The sequence below is a fragment of the Myxocyprinus asiaticus genome, chromosome 11, assembly GCF_019703515.2.
Source record: "Myxocyprinus asiaticus isolate MX2 ecotype Aquarium Trade chromosome 11, UBuf_Myxa_2, whole genome shotgun sequence".
Classification (NCBI taxonomy): Eukaryota; Metazoa; Chordata; class Actinopteri; order Cypriniformes; family Catostomidae; genus Myxocyprinus; species Myxocyprinus asiaticus.
This window is the reverse complement of record NC_059354.1, coordinates 33,351,231-33,366,904: the sequence shown is the minus strand read 5'-3', so window position 1 is coordinate 33,366,904 and position 15,674 is coordinate 33,351,231. Positions and strand designations below refer to the sequence as shown.

The 15,674-nt window shown below is 41.5% G+C and overlaps 1 protein-coding gene across 3 annotated transcripts in view; it reads right to left on the bottom strand.

Annotated features, from left to right (window-relative positions):
* LOC127448090 (1-phosphatidylinositol 3-phosphate 5-kinase-like) overlaps positions 1–15,674 on the bottom strand; it is a 53,241-nt gene that overhangs the window by 12,972 nt on the left and 24,595 nt on the right. For 2 of the 3 annotated variants that reach the window (XM_051710376.1, XM_051710377.1), the window contains 12 exons: positions 14,368–14,515; positions 14,112–14,279; positions 12,415–12,477; positions 12,208–12,337; positions 9,063–9,243; positions 8,670–8,744; positions 8,479–8,586; positions 8,197–8,337; positions 6,347–6,473; positions 458–1,701; positions 251–351; positions 63–134 (listed from right to left, as the gene is read on the bottom strand). In XM_051710376.1, coding sequence (XP_051566336.1) covers positions 63–134; positions 251–351; positions 458–1,701; positions 6,347–6,473; positions 8,197–8,337; positions 8,479–8,586; positions 8,670–8,744; positions 9,063–9,243; positions 12,208–12,337; positions 12,415–12,477; positions 14,112–14,279; positions 14,368–14,515 — 2,558 coding nt within the window. Of the gene's footprint in view, positions 1–62; positions 135–250; positions 352–457; positions 1,702–6,346; positions 6,474–8,196; positions 8,338–8,478; positions 8,587–8,669; positions 8,745–9,062; positions 9,244–12,207; positions 12,338–12,414; positions 12,478–14,060; positions 14,280–14,367; positions 14,516–15,674 lie in introns of all 3 variants that reach the window. The other variant, XM_051710375.1, reaches the window with a different exon arrangement.

Sequence of the window (15,674 nt, the reverse complement as noted above, 5' to 3'; positions counted from 1 at the left end):
CATATTTACCAAGGGTGCCAATATTTTGGCCACCACTGTAGATGTGTGCATGAGTCAATTACCTGAAACAGTATCTCTCCAGAAATACACCAAGGGTCAAGTCATTCTTTCCATAAAACTCCATTGTTACAATCCTGTAGATTCAAAGTAGAGACAACCAAGACCTTTCCTGTTTGTATGGTCTGAATGCAGTCAGTAATATGATGTCATGTTACTAAACCTGAAACAAATATAATAATAATATTGTTACCAGGGACTGACGCAGGGGTTTGGTGCATTATTAGACTGTGCTGATGAGCTACTGAACAGCACACAGAGTCTCTGGTGATTGATTGGATTTAAACAGTCCAACTGAAACACAAAAACAATCCAAATGTGCATTCAATAACAGTTTTCAGAATGATATAAAATTTGGAATCAAGTGTTAGAATGAACACAGCAGCTAACAAACCCTAACCTTTGTGGCCCAGGTTAATTCATTTTGTCCCGCCCCTTTATCTTCTTCACTATCAGCCTTTACTGGCACTTTCGTGGGCAGGGTTTCACGAAATTGCATTCCTTCCCTCTGCCGAATGCGTCCTCCTTGGGCACGGTAGTCGGCCAGCATGCATGCCAGATCCTGACTGCTGCCTAGCTGCTTTGCTATGCGGGTACTCGTAAGTTTGTGGGAGGGCAAGATCAGGATGGTCTGTTGGTGCGACCCAGTACCGTTTGTCAGGTTGCCAGAACCTGGGCCAGACTCTTTAAGTAGCTGCCTCTTGCGCCGGCCATCCAGCTCCTTGGAGTCCTTGTTCAGGAGAGGTGAAAGGTAAACTTGTTCTGGGAAATAGTCCCGACTAGGACAACGCAGTCCAGCTGGCGTGAGCAAGAATGGCTCGCGAAAGGTAATAAAGGGGGAAATGCAGAGAATAATGTCTTTCAGCTCCTGTTTAAATAAAGCTGAGATGGATTTGAGGTGGTCATCCGAAGAGGCAACCTGCTCGGTCACGAACATGCCTGTATCATCCTGCAACGGGTCCCTGAAGAGTCGAGCTGGCTGAAGGGAGGTCTCAGAGCTTGTGCTGTCATGAGGCACCACAGTCTCCTCCAGACCTTTGTTCTTCTCCTCCGCACCTGGATCCTTGATCACTTCTTCTGACATCTCCTTCAGGTCTGAAATCAAGAAAGGTGGTGACACTGGCTGTGGAAGGCTTGAGGAGCAAGAAGAAACGGGCGTGGAGGTCTTCATCATCTCCTCCTCTACTCCGGAGAAAGAAGCGATTGAACCATTTTTATTTTTTCTGGGGCTTTCTGCATCTTTGTGAGAAGATTCCGAGATGGACGGCTGTCTACTGTGGACTTTAAATACCTCTTGGAGCCCTGGCTCAAAGTCATCTTCTGGAGCAAAGATGGTGTTCTCATCCCCCAGTGTAGAGCGATCATTCTCTAGGCTCTCCCTTTCGCTAAGAGTCTCCACCTCTTCTTCCAGAGTGGTGCTTTCCAGCAGACATGGGAAGGAAGAGTTCTCGGCCAGGCTGGGAGGCATAGCAAACTCATCCATGAGGAAAGAGATCTCCAACTGTGAATGGTAAGCCACACACACCATAAAAATTATGATCTCCTTCACCCGTGCCAGTTCGTACTCTGAGGCGCCGTGGAGCTTGATGGTGCAGCCTAGCTGAGGAGGACAGCCATCGAAAAACATCAGGTTCTTGAGTTCATCTGCAAACAAAATGGAGTAGTGATCAAGTGGACTTTACAAATACATTTTAAAACTAAAAAATAATTTAAAGAATGCCAAAAGAATATGCAAAGCCTGAAAAACCTTTGGACAAATGACAAGGGAGTTCAAGTTTCTTTTCTTTTTTCTTTTTTATGTCAGGCAAAAACAGAAAGTCTGCCAAAGTTTAATACTTAGGTTTAGGAGTTTAGAACAAACTCTTAAGTAGAAGGAAAAGTTGTAATGATGCTTGCCTTCTCAAGCCTTAGCATTACATAGGCAAAACATATTTAAAACTACAGTAATTTGAACAACTTCTGGAAAAATGACAAGGGAGATAAACAATATTATAGGAATAGTTCACCCAAAAATGAAAATTCTCATTTACTCACCCTCATGCCATCCCAGATGTGTATGACTTTCTTTCTTCTGTTTTGACTCAAGATGGCGCCGAGTATGGCTGCTGCGTTGCGAGCTCCGACACAACACAGCAATGGTTTGTTTGTTTTGTTTACAATTCTTATGTTTTTTGTCTTGGATGTTGTCTGCCTTATTGTCTACGACAGACAAACACTTTTGGACATTGGTTCAGCGATCTCACACCGTAAACCGGACTTCACATTCCTCAATGCCGACCCGCTGTTTACAAACACGCAAGCGGAGCCCTTTGTCTGGGCAGCACGGCCGCGGAAACGCAGGAGGAAAAGGGGAAACAGAGCCGGCGTTCTCATCAGAGTAAGACGCCGCGCAAATCGACCCCCGCTACCCACTATTCTACTGGCAAATGTTCAGTCTCTGGATAACAAGCTCTGCGAGCTGAAAGCGCGGATCTCTTTCCAACGAGAGACGAGGGACTGCTGCGTTATCTGCCTTACGGAAACTTGGATGTCTGCGGAGATTCCAGACTCAGCCATTGAACCCGCGGGGTTCTCCATGCTCCGAGCGGACAGAGCGAAAGACCTCTAAGGTAAAACTAGAGCAGGTGGTGTATGTTTTATGATCAACAAATCCTGGTGTGATCAGAGGAACGTACATTCCATCAAGTCTTTCTGTTCTCCTGATCTGGAATTTCTTATGCTTCTGTGTCGACCATTCTGGCTACCGAGGGAATTCACAGCGGTCATTATCACTGCTGTGTACATTCCCCCACAAGCCGACACTGACCGGGCACTCAAGGAACTGTATGGGAGTATAAGTGAGCAGGAAACCGCGCACCCTGAGGCCGCGTTCATTGTGACCGGGGACTTTAATAAAGCCAGTTTAAAATCAGTCGCACCAAAATATCACCAGCACATTAGTTTCAACACACGAGGGGACCGGGTTTTGGACCATTGCTACTCTCCGTTCCGGGATGGCTACAAATCCCTCCCCCGCCCACCATTTGGCAAATCGGACCACTCTTCCATTCTGCTTCTGCCCGTTTACAGGCAGAAATTGAAACAGGAAGCACCCACCCTCAGAACGATCCAGTGCTGGTCGGACCAATCAGACTCTACGCTACAAGACTGTTTTGATCGCACGGACTGGGAGATGTTCCGGTCCGCCTCTGATGACGACATCGAGCTTTACGCTGATAGCGTAATGTGTTTCATCAGAACGTGTGTAGAGGAAGTGATTCCGACCAGAACTGTGCGAATCTATCCGAATCAGAAGCCGTGGATCAACAGCGATGTTCGCGCGGCACTTAATGTGCGGACCTCCGCCTTTAATTCCGGGAACGCGGAGGAGCATAAACAAGCCAGTTATGCCCTCCGAAAAACTATCAAAACAGCAAAACGCCAGTACAGGAGCAAGATTGAAGGACAGTTTAACACCACCAACTCTAGAAGCATGTGGCAGGGAATTAACATCATCACGGACTTTAAAGGGAATAAAAACTGCTGCCTCTCTACCGGATGAGCTAAATACTTTTTATGCTCGTTTCGAGGGAACTAACACCGCCCTCGCGGAGAGAGCTCTCACGGCCGAAGCTACAGAGGTTAGTTCACTCTCCGTCTCTGTAGCGGATGTAACCCGATCCTTCCGACGGGTGAATATCCGCAAAGCCGCGGGTCCAGATGGCATTCCGGGCCGCGTCATCAGAGCGTGCGCGAACCAGCTGGCTGGTGTTTTTACGGACATTTTCAACCTTTTCCTCTCTTTGTCTGTAGTCCCCACATGCTTTAAAACATCCACCATTGTGCCTGTTCCAAAACAATCGAAAATAACTTGTTTAAATGACTGGCGTCCTGTTGCTCTGACCCCCATCATCAGCAAATGTTTTGAGAGACTAATCAGAGATTACATCTGCTCTGTATTACCACTCAATCTTGACCCGCTGCAGTTTGCTTACCGCAACAACCGTTCCACTGATGATGCCATTGCATCTACAATACACACTGCTCTCTCCCACCTGGAAAAAAAGAACACTTATGTGAGAATGTTGTTTGTAGACTACAGCTCAGCATTCAACACCATAGTGCCCTCCAAGCTAGATGAGAAACTCCGGGCTCTGGGCTTAAACAGCTCGCTGTGCAGCTGGATCCTGGACTTCCTGTCAAGCAGACGCCAGGTGGTTAGAATAGGCAGCAACATCTCCTCATCACTGACCCTCAACACTGGAGCCCCGCAGGGCTGTGTTCTCAGCCCACTACTGTATTCCCTGTACACACATGACTGTGTGGCAACACATAACTCCAATGCCATCATTAAGTTTGCTGATGACACGACGGTGGTAGGTCTGATCACTGACAATGATGAAACAGCCTACAGAGAGGAGGTGCACACTCTGACAACACTGGTGTCAGGAGCACAACCTCTCCCTCAACGTCAGTAAGACAAAGGAGCTTGTGGTGGACTTCAGGAGAAAAGACAGAGAACACAGTCCCATCACTATCAATGGAGCACCAGTGGAGAGAGTCAGCAGCTTCAAGTTCCTGGGTGTCCACATCACTGAGGAACTCACATGGTCCGTCCACACTGAAGTCGTTGTGAAGAAGGCTCATCAGCGCCTTTTCTTCCTGAGACGGCTGAGGAAGTTTGGAATGAACCGCCACATCCTCACACGGTTCTACACCTGCACTGTGGAGAGCATCCTGACTGGCTGTATCTCCGCCTGGTACGGCAATAGCACCGCCCACAACCGCAAAGCACTGCAAAGGGTGGTGCGAACTGCCAAACACATCATTGGAGGTGAGCTTCCCTCCCTCCAGGAAATATATACAAGGCGGTGTGTGAAAAAAGCTCGGAGGATCATCAGAGACTCCAGCCACCTGAGCCATGGGCTGTTCTCACTGCTACCATCAGGTAGGCGGTATCGCAGCATCAGGACCCGCACCAGCCGACTCCATGATAGCTTCTTCCCCCAAGCAATCAGACTTCTGAACTCTTGATCTCCCACGATCAAAATACATCAGCCCTGCACTTTATTACTCTTTTATCTCACACCGGACTGTCATAAATTATATTACTGTCATTATATTATGTCTCTCTTAACAACTGACTATCAACCGACAGCCTGAATGTCAATACAGTACAATACTGTACATTCTATATATATACTTTTTTCATATATATTTTAATTTTTATTGAATAATGTGTATCTATATAGTATCTATATAGTAAAAAAAACAAAAAAAAAACAAAAACAGCATATTGTATACTGTACAGTGTATGTTATTATTTGTATATTGTTGAGTGTAATTATGTGTATAACAGATGTTTAAATTGTGTTGTGTTAATTTGATGTTTTAAGTTGTGTAATTATGTATAACAGATGTTTAAATTGTGTTGTGTTAATCTGATGTTTTAAGTTGAGTGCAATTATGTATAACAGATGTTTAAATTGTGTTGTGTTAATTTGATGTTTTAAGTCGAGTTTAATTATGTATAACAGATGTTTAAATTGCGTTGTGTTAATTTGATGTTATTGTAAATTGGTATATGTCTCATCACTGTCACGACTGCTATGTTGATCGGAACTGCACCCAAGAATTTCACACACCATTGCACTTGTGTATATGGCTGTGTGACAAAGTGATTTGATTTTGATTTGATTTTTTTGAGAACACAAACTGTGATTTTTAGAAGAATATCTCAGCTCTGTAGGTCCATACAATGTAAGTGAATGTTGTGGAAAAATTTTGATGCTCCAAAAAGCACATAAAGGCATCATAAAAGTAATCCATATGACTCCAGTGTTGTAGTCTGTACTTTGAGAAGTGATATGATAGGTGTGGGTGAGAAACAGATCAATATTTAAGTAATGTTTTGCTTGAAATTCTTCTCCCTGCCCAGTAGGGGGCAATATGCATGAAGAATGTGAATCACCAAAAACACAAGAAGAAGAATGTAAAAGTGATCTGTTTCTCACCCACACCTATCATTTTGCTTCTGAATATATAGATTTAACCATTGGAGTCTTATGGATTACTTTTATTATACCTTTATGTGCATTTTGGAGCTTCAAAATTTTAGACTTACATTGTCTTACATTAAGACATACAACTTACATTGTATGGACCAAAAGAGCTGAGAAATAATTCTAAACAAAGTCATACACATCTGGGATGGCATAAGGGTGAGTAAATTATGAGACAATTTTCATTTTTGGGTGAACAATTCCTTTAATAACATAAACGTTGACATAAATCAGAAATAAAGACTCACTGTTTGGAAGCTGGAAGGAATGCATGTAAAACTTGTGGCAGGTACCCAGGCGAGGTTTTGTCAGTAGCTGATCCATTGAAATGACCAAATCTCCCTGAGTCATTCGACTCACACGGTCCAGGACTTGCTGCGTTGATTAAATCGAGATATTACAGGTGCATCTCAATAAATTAGAATGTCGTGGAAAAGTTAATTTATTTCAGTAATTCAACTCAAATTGTGAAACTCGTGTATTAAATAAATTCAATGCACACAGACTGAAGTAGTTTAAGTCTTTGGTTCTTTTAATTGTGATGATTTTGGCTCACATTTAACAAAAACCCACCAATTCACTATCTCAAAAAATTAGAATATGGTGACATGCCAATCAGCTAATCAACTCAAAACACCTGCAAAGATTTCCTGAGCCTTCAAAATGGTCTCTCAGTTTGGTTCACTAGGCTACACAATCATGGGGAAGACTGCTGATCTGACAGTTGTCCAGAAGACAATCATTGACACCCTTCACAAGGAGGGTAAGCCACAAACATTCATTGCCAAAGAAGCTGGCTGTTCACAGAGTGCTGTATACAAGCATGTTAACAGAAAGTTGAGTGGAAGGAAAAAGTGTGGAAGAAAAAGATGCACAACCAGCCGAGAGAACCGCAGTCTTATGAGGATTGTCAAGCAAAATCGATTCAAGAATTTGGGTGAACTTCACAAGGAATGGACTGAGGCTGGGGTCAAGGCATCAAGAGCCACCACACACAGACGTGTCAAGGAATTTGGCTACAGTTGTCGTATTCCTCTTGTTAAGCCACTCCTGAACCACAGACAACGTCAGAGGCGTCTTACCTGGGCTAAGGAGAAGAAGAACTGGACTGTTGCCCAGTGGTCCAAAGTCCTCTTTCAGATGAGAGCAAGTTTTGTATTTCATTTGGAAACCAAGGTCCTAGAGTCTGGAGGAAGGGTGGAGAAGCTCATAGCCCAAGTTGCTTGAAGTCCAGTGTTAAGTTTCCACAGTCTGTGATGATTTGGGGTGCAATGTCATCTGCTGGTGTTGGTCCATTGTGTTTTTTGAAAACCAAAGTCACTGCACCCGTTTACCAAGAAATTTTGGAGCACTTCATGCTTCCTTCCGCTGACCAGCTTTTTAAAGATGCTGATTTCATTTTCCAGCAGGATCTGGCACCTGCCCACACTGCCAAAAGCACCAAAAGTTGGTTAAATGACCATGGTGTTGGTGTGCTTGACTGGCCAGCAAACTCACCAGACCTGAACCCCATAGAGAATCTATGGGGTATTGTCAAGAGGAAAATGAGAAACAAGAGACCAAAAAATGCAGATGAGCTGAAGGCCACTGTCAAAGAAACCTGGGCTTCCATACCACCTCAGCAGTGCCACAAACTGATCACCTCCATGCCACGCCGAATTGAGGCAGTAATTAAAGCAAAAGGAGCCCCTACCAAGTATTGAGTACATATACAGTAAATGAACATACTTTCCAGAAGGCCAACAATTCACTAAAAATGTTTTTTTTTTATTGGTCTTATGATGTATTCTAATTTTTTGAGATAGTGAATTGGTGGGTTTTTGTTAAATGTGAGCAAAATCATCACAATTAAAAGAACCAAAGACTTAAACTACTTCAGTCTGTGTGCATTGAATTTATTTAATACACGAGTTTCACAATTTGAGTTGAATTACTGAAATAAATGAACTTTTCCACGACATTCTAATTTGAGATGCACCTGTATATGAAACATCCACAAACCATTACAAAAGAATGCACAGTTCACTATAATGTGTGTACTGCTTAACAGAAGACAAAAGAAAGAAACAAAAAATGTGAGCTTGGAAAGGATACTAACAGGTTTGACATTAATGATCAGGGTAATGCCATGTTCCAGTAACATGTCCTGAGCGATACGGGATACAGTCTTTTCCACCAGCACCACGTTTGGCCGAACGTCAGCAATCCTCTGAACATAGTTCTTTAGAAACTCGTGTTCCTGGAAAGAACATTGTAAATGAAATGAGCACTGATTTTTGCTGTTTTTCAGTGTACTGTTTGAAGATAAATAGCTTACTCTTCAAACAGACAATTTAGGGTTGAGTTGCGATATGGTGATGTGTGTGAGAGTGGCATTTACCTGTAACACAATTGGGTCAATGCAGGTGAACTTGGTCTCTTCTCTGTACAGATACTCAATGGAGCATTTTAGGAGGAGGATCTTAGGGTTTTTGATGTAAGGGTTCATCTGTTGAGAAAGTCCCGACAGTGTTAGAACATCGCAAATACCACATGGCCTGGTGAGTAGCATAATGTCAAACAAACACAAACCTTTTTGTGTGCAATATTCTTAGTGCAAACAAAGCCATTGACTACAGCTGAGTCAAACTTCTTTCCTCCTGGAATCTACAAAAAAACAAACAAATATCCAATATTTAACAAATTGATCCAAACAACAAAGCAGAAACTTAGTCTTTTGTTTTTTTGTAGTCCGAACAGCAAAAAAACAAAACACGTGAAATCCGATTTCAAACATGATTCAAACCATATCCATATGTGGTTTAAAATCTGAATAAAATCAGATTTTTTTGCATTTCATTCTGAAACAGTCAGATTTCAAGTATTTGTTTCGTCATGTGGGATGCAATGCGTTTGTAATATCATACAAAGTGCATAACAATAAACACAGTGTGAACAAGTCTTAACGTCAGTTTGTTTCCTCACCTTCTTGATGTGGACTAGCTGACGGATATCCATGTCATCATCACAACTACGCACATCCGGTCGCACTGTCTGCACCACCTGTCTCACCACAGGTACGATGATGTCACGCCAGGAGAGAGACAGCGACTCACTGTACAGCAGCTGCTGCAGCAGTGCCATCATGTGGCTGTGATTTGCAGACCTGAAGGGGAGGCATTTATCCCAGTTATGCGTGTTCCTGAAAGTATGCTTGCAGAAGTCACTGAACTCATTTACATGTGATTATCTTATTCAATGCTTCAATGCTACATTTTATTAAGAATATTTTACATGCTGAACAAGTGAAACTGGGTGGCCATGGATGACTCAAAGTCATGGAATTCACATAAATGTGGTTTATGATCCCATGATATGATTAAATCAAGGCTCCAGACTAAAAAAATGACTTAGGAGTCATTGGCCCCTAAACTGAAACATTAAGGAGCCAAATGGCTATTTTTAGTCGCCAAATTGCAGATTTGCTCGATTTAGATTGCCGTTCAGAAACAAGATAGAAATCCGAAGAAAAGACAGTGGATAACACATTAATCAAAGGTTTAATAAACAGTATATATAGTTGAGAAGATAAGTTTGCATTCCCCTTTTGTCTCATCAATGTTCATACCCCTTTCATAATTTATACAAATATAAGAGATTTTTTATAATTTTTTATTTAGTACTGCCCTTCAGAATCTACATAAGCAGATATTTACATAAAGCTTACTATGCATATAGTAGTGGGTTTCCTTCTTGAGCATCAATTAATGTTTGCACTTTGTGTAATAGTGTACAAGTCCCCTAATTGTCCTAAGTGTCAAAAGCCTGATTTTATATATACTGTATGTGTGTGTATATATATATATATATATATATATATACACAATTTAAATTGTTTTAAAATATTACCTTAGTCTTTCTTTACTGTTACCGGATGGCCCAGACACAGAGACTACAAGAGTGCAAACTGAATGAAATCCCAGATGCAGTTTATTGTGCTACTCCAATCCCAATCAATAATTACTAGAAGTGGGGGCCTGGGTAGCTCAGCAAGTAAAGTCGCAAGTTCGAATCCAGGGCGTGCCGAGTGACTCCAGTCAGGCTTCCTAAGCAACCAATTGGCCCGGTTGCTAGGGTGGGTAGAGTCACGTAGGGTTAACCTACTCGTGGTTGCTATAATGTGGTTCTCGCTCTCGGTGGGGCACGTGGCGAGTAGTGCATGGATGCCGCAGAGAATAGCGTGAAGCCTCCACATGAGCTAGGTCTCCGCGGTAACGCGCTCAACAAGCCACGTGATAAGATGCGCGGATTGACTGTCTCAGAGGCGGAGGCAACTGAGATTCGTCCTCTGCCACCCAGATTGAGGCAAGTCACTACGTCACCACGAGGACCTAAAGCGCATTGGGAATTGGGCATTCCAAATTGGGGAGAAAAGGGGAAAAAATCCAAAAATAAATAAATAATTATAATAATAATAAAAATAATACCAGAAGAAAAAAAGTGGTACACAATACAGGACTTTTAATTATAAAGAAGCCCGAAATACACATGGGACTCTTATTTTGAAATGTCTGCACTCCCAGTTGTGAAAACACTGACGGCTGATTCGTTGAGAAAACGAATCTGATTCAAACTGCTAACCTGAGCTCCTGAGTTCAAACCTTCAGTTCTACTCGGGTGATTCATGAAAAAGACCCAGTTCAAAAGAGTCTTGTTCACGACTCTCTCGCGCTGGGTTTGTTGTTGCGTGCGGTGCAGCAAGCTCGTCATCACAACAGAACGGGTGAAAAGTGGTGCGAGACACACTGGTGGTTCGCGCTCTATAGATGTATTCAAAAACTCGCAAAATGATATCTGATGAAACCGCATATGAACGCACACAACCCGACTGTCGCCAGTGGCGACTAGATTTTAAATTATTGTCGCAATCAATAATTTTTGGTCGCATTTGTAACGATTTTAGTTGCAGTCTGGAGCCCTGGATTAATGAATCATATCCATGTGAATAATGAATTGTTCGACCATAATTATATTAGGATCATTTTGCTTCTAGTTGTAAGTGATTAGTTACACACTAATTAAAGTATTTTGTCCACAAAGAGCAAGTTATTCAAAAATGATATATAAATAACAAAAAGATAACATTTAAAAATGGTCAAAATAGCAGTAAGTCAAAACAGTCTTTAAAGTTGAAGTGTGTAATTTCAGCGCCACTAGCATCACCAAATGGAATTGCAAAAATAATGACCATTTTCAAACAGGTTTCCAGAACACATCCCCGATCTTCCATTGATTGGTCAGACAAAAAGATAGCCCTGCCCTAAACTCACGCCACCGGATGGGCCAATGTTGCTTGTCTGGAAGCTCAACCAAACATCATATTTTGATAGCACCTCAAAGCCACAGTGGTTACACTTAGTGGGAAATTAACCTACAAATAGCTTACTTACAGTTGCATATTAAAGGGATAGTTCACCCAAAAATGAAAATTCTCTCATCATTTACTCACCTTCATGCCATCCCAGATGTGAACATCTTTCTTCTGCAGAGAACAAGTGAAGATTTTTAAAAGAATATCTCAGCTCAGTTGGTCCATTCAATGCAAGTGAATGGTGACCTGAACTTTGAAGCTCCAAAAAGCACATAAAGGCAGCATAAAAGTAATCCATATGATTCCAGTGGTTAAATCCTATGTTAGGTGTGAGTAAGAACCAGATCAGTATTCACATTCTTCATGCATATCGCCACCTACTAGGCAGAGAGGAGAATTTATAGCAAAAAAGGACTTTATAAATATTGATCTCTCACCCACACCTATGAAATCACTTCTGAAGACATGGATTTAACCACTGGAGTCGTATGGATTACTTTTATTCTGCCTTTATGTGCTTTTTGGAGCTTCAAAGTTTTGGTCACCATTCATTGCATTGTAAGGACCTACACAGCTGAGATATTCTTCTAAAAATCATTGTTTTTGTTCAGCAAAAGAAAAAGTCATACACATCTGGGATGGCATGAGGGTGAGTAAATGATGAGAGAATTTCCATTTTTAGGTGAGCTATACCTTTAAACTGGGATAGGAGAAAGTATTTTAATATCTTAAAAATGTTACACTTCTCAAATGACTTACAGCAATCGCTCCATTGCTTTCTTTTCCCCATTCTCTTCACGCAGTTGGTCCAAGGAGCTGTGGTGCCAACCAAGAGGAGTGAACAGCATCTCTCTAGCTTTCTCCTCAACTCTCCGGTTAAACAAAGACTCTACAAAGGAAAAAACCATTAGCACAGGTAAGTCTTGAGAGTGTACAATACTATTAAGACCATGAGGAACAAGTTACCTTTGATGAAAGCATCACTGATGGATATATGCTGACCTCCATCCTCAGAGAGCAGGACTTCCACTGATGTAGAGAGAGAAATGGTGTGTGAGACAGGGTAGTCATGTGTAGACATCAAAATACAGTGGATTATATGGATTTAAGAGAGTAAATGTTGCCATAAAGCCATGCCACAGTGGAGTGCATGACAAAGAATTAGTTTCAACTATCTTTTTTTTTAATTTTTTTTTTTTGAGGAAGTGGAAGTCAGTGTTTCTGTTTTGGAACTGTGAGACACATGTGACGTATCAGCAAGCCATGCTTTTAAGGTAGTATGACAAACTGGACAATGCATTCATATGCACTGTTGGACTGGGAAGACTGGAAGGGAATAAATCAGGCATGCAGGATTTTATGCCATAGTCAGGGCTGTTATTTCAATTGTTAATTATGTAGTTTAGAGTTTTTAAAAAGGTTGGACAAGGATTTAGTGGTGTGTCTCAGGCAGCCGAGACATTAGGTCTGTTCCAAAACCTTAGTGAGCTGTCAACTTAGATCGGATTGTTAGGCATCACCAAAACTATGCTGCTTTATAAAGATACTTCATTTTGGCAATAATCTAAGGTAGCATTGCATGTATTCTTCACGGAAACATCAATGCCAGAATGCATTGTGTAAATGTTCATCCACGATGGATGAAACCAATGTTGAGAGTAAATGTACTCATATTTTATTCAATACTGAAAAGTCTGAATACAAATTGTTTCATCTTATTAAAAATTTAATTTTGCTTGATATTTGTGAATCTTATGTATTTCTGTTCTTATTAATGGGTACCATTTTAATTTTTTATCATAAAATTTTTTCCCATGAGGTCCACTGAAAACGTTAGACAAGGGGTGTTTTTTGCACCAAAAATTGTCATATTATATAATTGTATAGATTACTTTTATGCTGCCTTTATGTGCTTTATGGAGCTTCAAAGTTCCAGCCACTTTTCACTTGCATTGTATGGACCTACAGAACTGAGATATTCTTCTAAAAATCTTCACTTGTGTTCTGCTGATGAAAGAAAATCATACACATCTGGGATGGCATGAGGGAGAACTAGCCCTATAAGACTTCTTTACTATGCTTTGCTGTGCTCACACACAGGCTGCAGGTTTAAAACAGGTTAAAATAGGTTGCACTGCCCAATCCTTCAATAAAAGCCTCTTTGCAAAGTCTGCTTTACAAGACAGTTTCACAAAACAATCTGTGCTGAAATGCGCCACACAAACTGTTAAAGTCGGAATGAAATTATCTTTAATCTGGATTTTCTAGTACTTCCTTATTATTGCTTCACCATGACTGTGGGCCAAGTTTCTGAACACTGAATAGGCATCACTGACAAGTAAATGTGGGTGGCCATGTGTTCAATTACATTCATCTTTCTTACGTCCGAAAGCTGCAGAAGTTCAAAAAAGCATTTTTTTAACTGGGGAGGAAGTTTTGAGTTTTTAAATTTACAGCATGTACTATGTTTTCTTAGAGGGTAGCGGCCTATGTGGACAGTAGACAGTGAGGCAGCTCACTAGGGCTTAGAACAGAGCCAGTGAGTTAGTGCTGCTTTTGAAGCAGACAGAGGCAAACCAGGATGGCCAGTGGGCCGCTCCGCCTCTCCTCACTTGGTGCATGGATGTCGGTTTCTGGGGTGAATGGGTCATAGGGCTCCATACTTTTTTGCTCGGCTGGATATGGAGGCACATGGGGGTACTTGGCCTGCTTCTTGATGTGGAAATTGACATTGTCCTGCTCCACATTCAAGCTGATGGAGGCGGCCGAGTCACTGTCCACTGCAGAGTGGAAACTGCTGACCGAAGTTCTTTTGCTGGGGCTGGCTGAGCCTAGAAAATTGTGGGGGGGGAGGCAGTGAGGGAAAGAAAAAAATATATACTGACTTCTACAGGATGTCAACGGCCACGGGATACATACTTGGTGTGACATAGTCATTTTCATCCGCTAGCTGCTCAGTGTCACTGTCGTCAAACTTGATATCTTTAAACCACGATGGTTCGGAGTGTCCCTCCAGGGAATTCACACTGTCACTGTCTGGAGAGGGAGTTTCCGAGAACTCTGTGCTCTGAAAGTCAACAAACAAACAAACAAAAATAGCACATTGATATGATGCAATAATCATCAGCAATGTTGCTCTGAAATAACTCAATAACTTTATAAAAATAAAATTATTATATATATATATATATATATATATATTCACACTGGCGGCCAAAAGTTTGGAATAATGTACATATTTTGCTGTTTCAGAAGGAAATTGGTAATTAATTCACCAAAGTGGCATTCAACTGATCACAAAGTATAGTCAGGACATTACTGATGTAAAAAACAGCACCATCACTATTTGAAAAAAGTAATTTTTGATCAAATCTAGACAGGCTCCATTTCTAGCAGCCATCACTCCAACACCTTATCCTTGAGTAATCATGCTAAATGGCTAATTTGGTACTAGAAAATCACTTGCCATTATATTAAACACAGCTGAAAGTTATTTGTTTTGTTAAATGAAGCTTAACATAGTCTGTGTTTGTTTTTGAGTTGCCACAGTATGCAACAGACTGGCATGTCTTAAGGTCAATATTAGGTCAAAAATGGCAAAAAAGAAACAGCTTTCTCTAGAAACTTGTCAGTCAATCATTAATTTGAGGAATGAAGGCTATACAATGCTTGAAATTGGCAAAAAAACAAAAAATACGGGAAGATTTCATACAAAGGTGTACACTACAGTCTTCAAAGACAAAGGACAACTGGCTCTAACAAGGACAGAAAGAGATGTGGAAGGACAGATGTACAATTAAACAAGAGGATAAGTATATCAGAGTCTCTAGTTTGACAAATAGATGCCTCACATGTCCTCAGCTGACAGCTTCATTGAATTCTACCCACTCAACACCAGTTTCATGTACAACAGAAAAGAGAAGACTCAGGGCTGCAGGCCTTATGGGAAGAATTGCAAAGTAAAAGCCACTTTTGAAACAGAAAAACAAAGAAAAGTTTAGAGTGGGCAAAGAAACACAGACATTGGACAACAGATAATTGGAAAAGAGTGTTATGGATCTTAAACCCATTGAGCTTTTGTGGGATCAGCTAGACTGTAGTGCCCGACAAGACAGCTACATCTATGGCAAGTGCTACAGGAAGTGTGGGGTGAAATGTCACCTGAGTATCTGGACAAACTGACAGCTGGAATGCCAAGGATCTGCAAAGCTGTCATTGCTGCACGT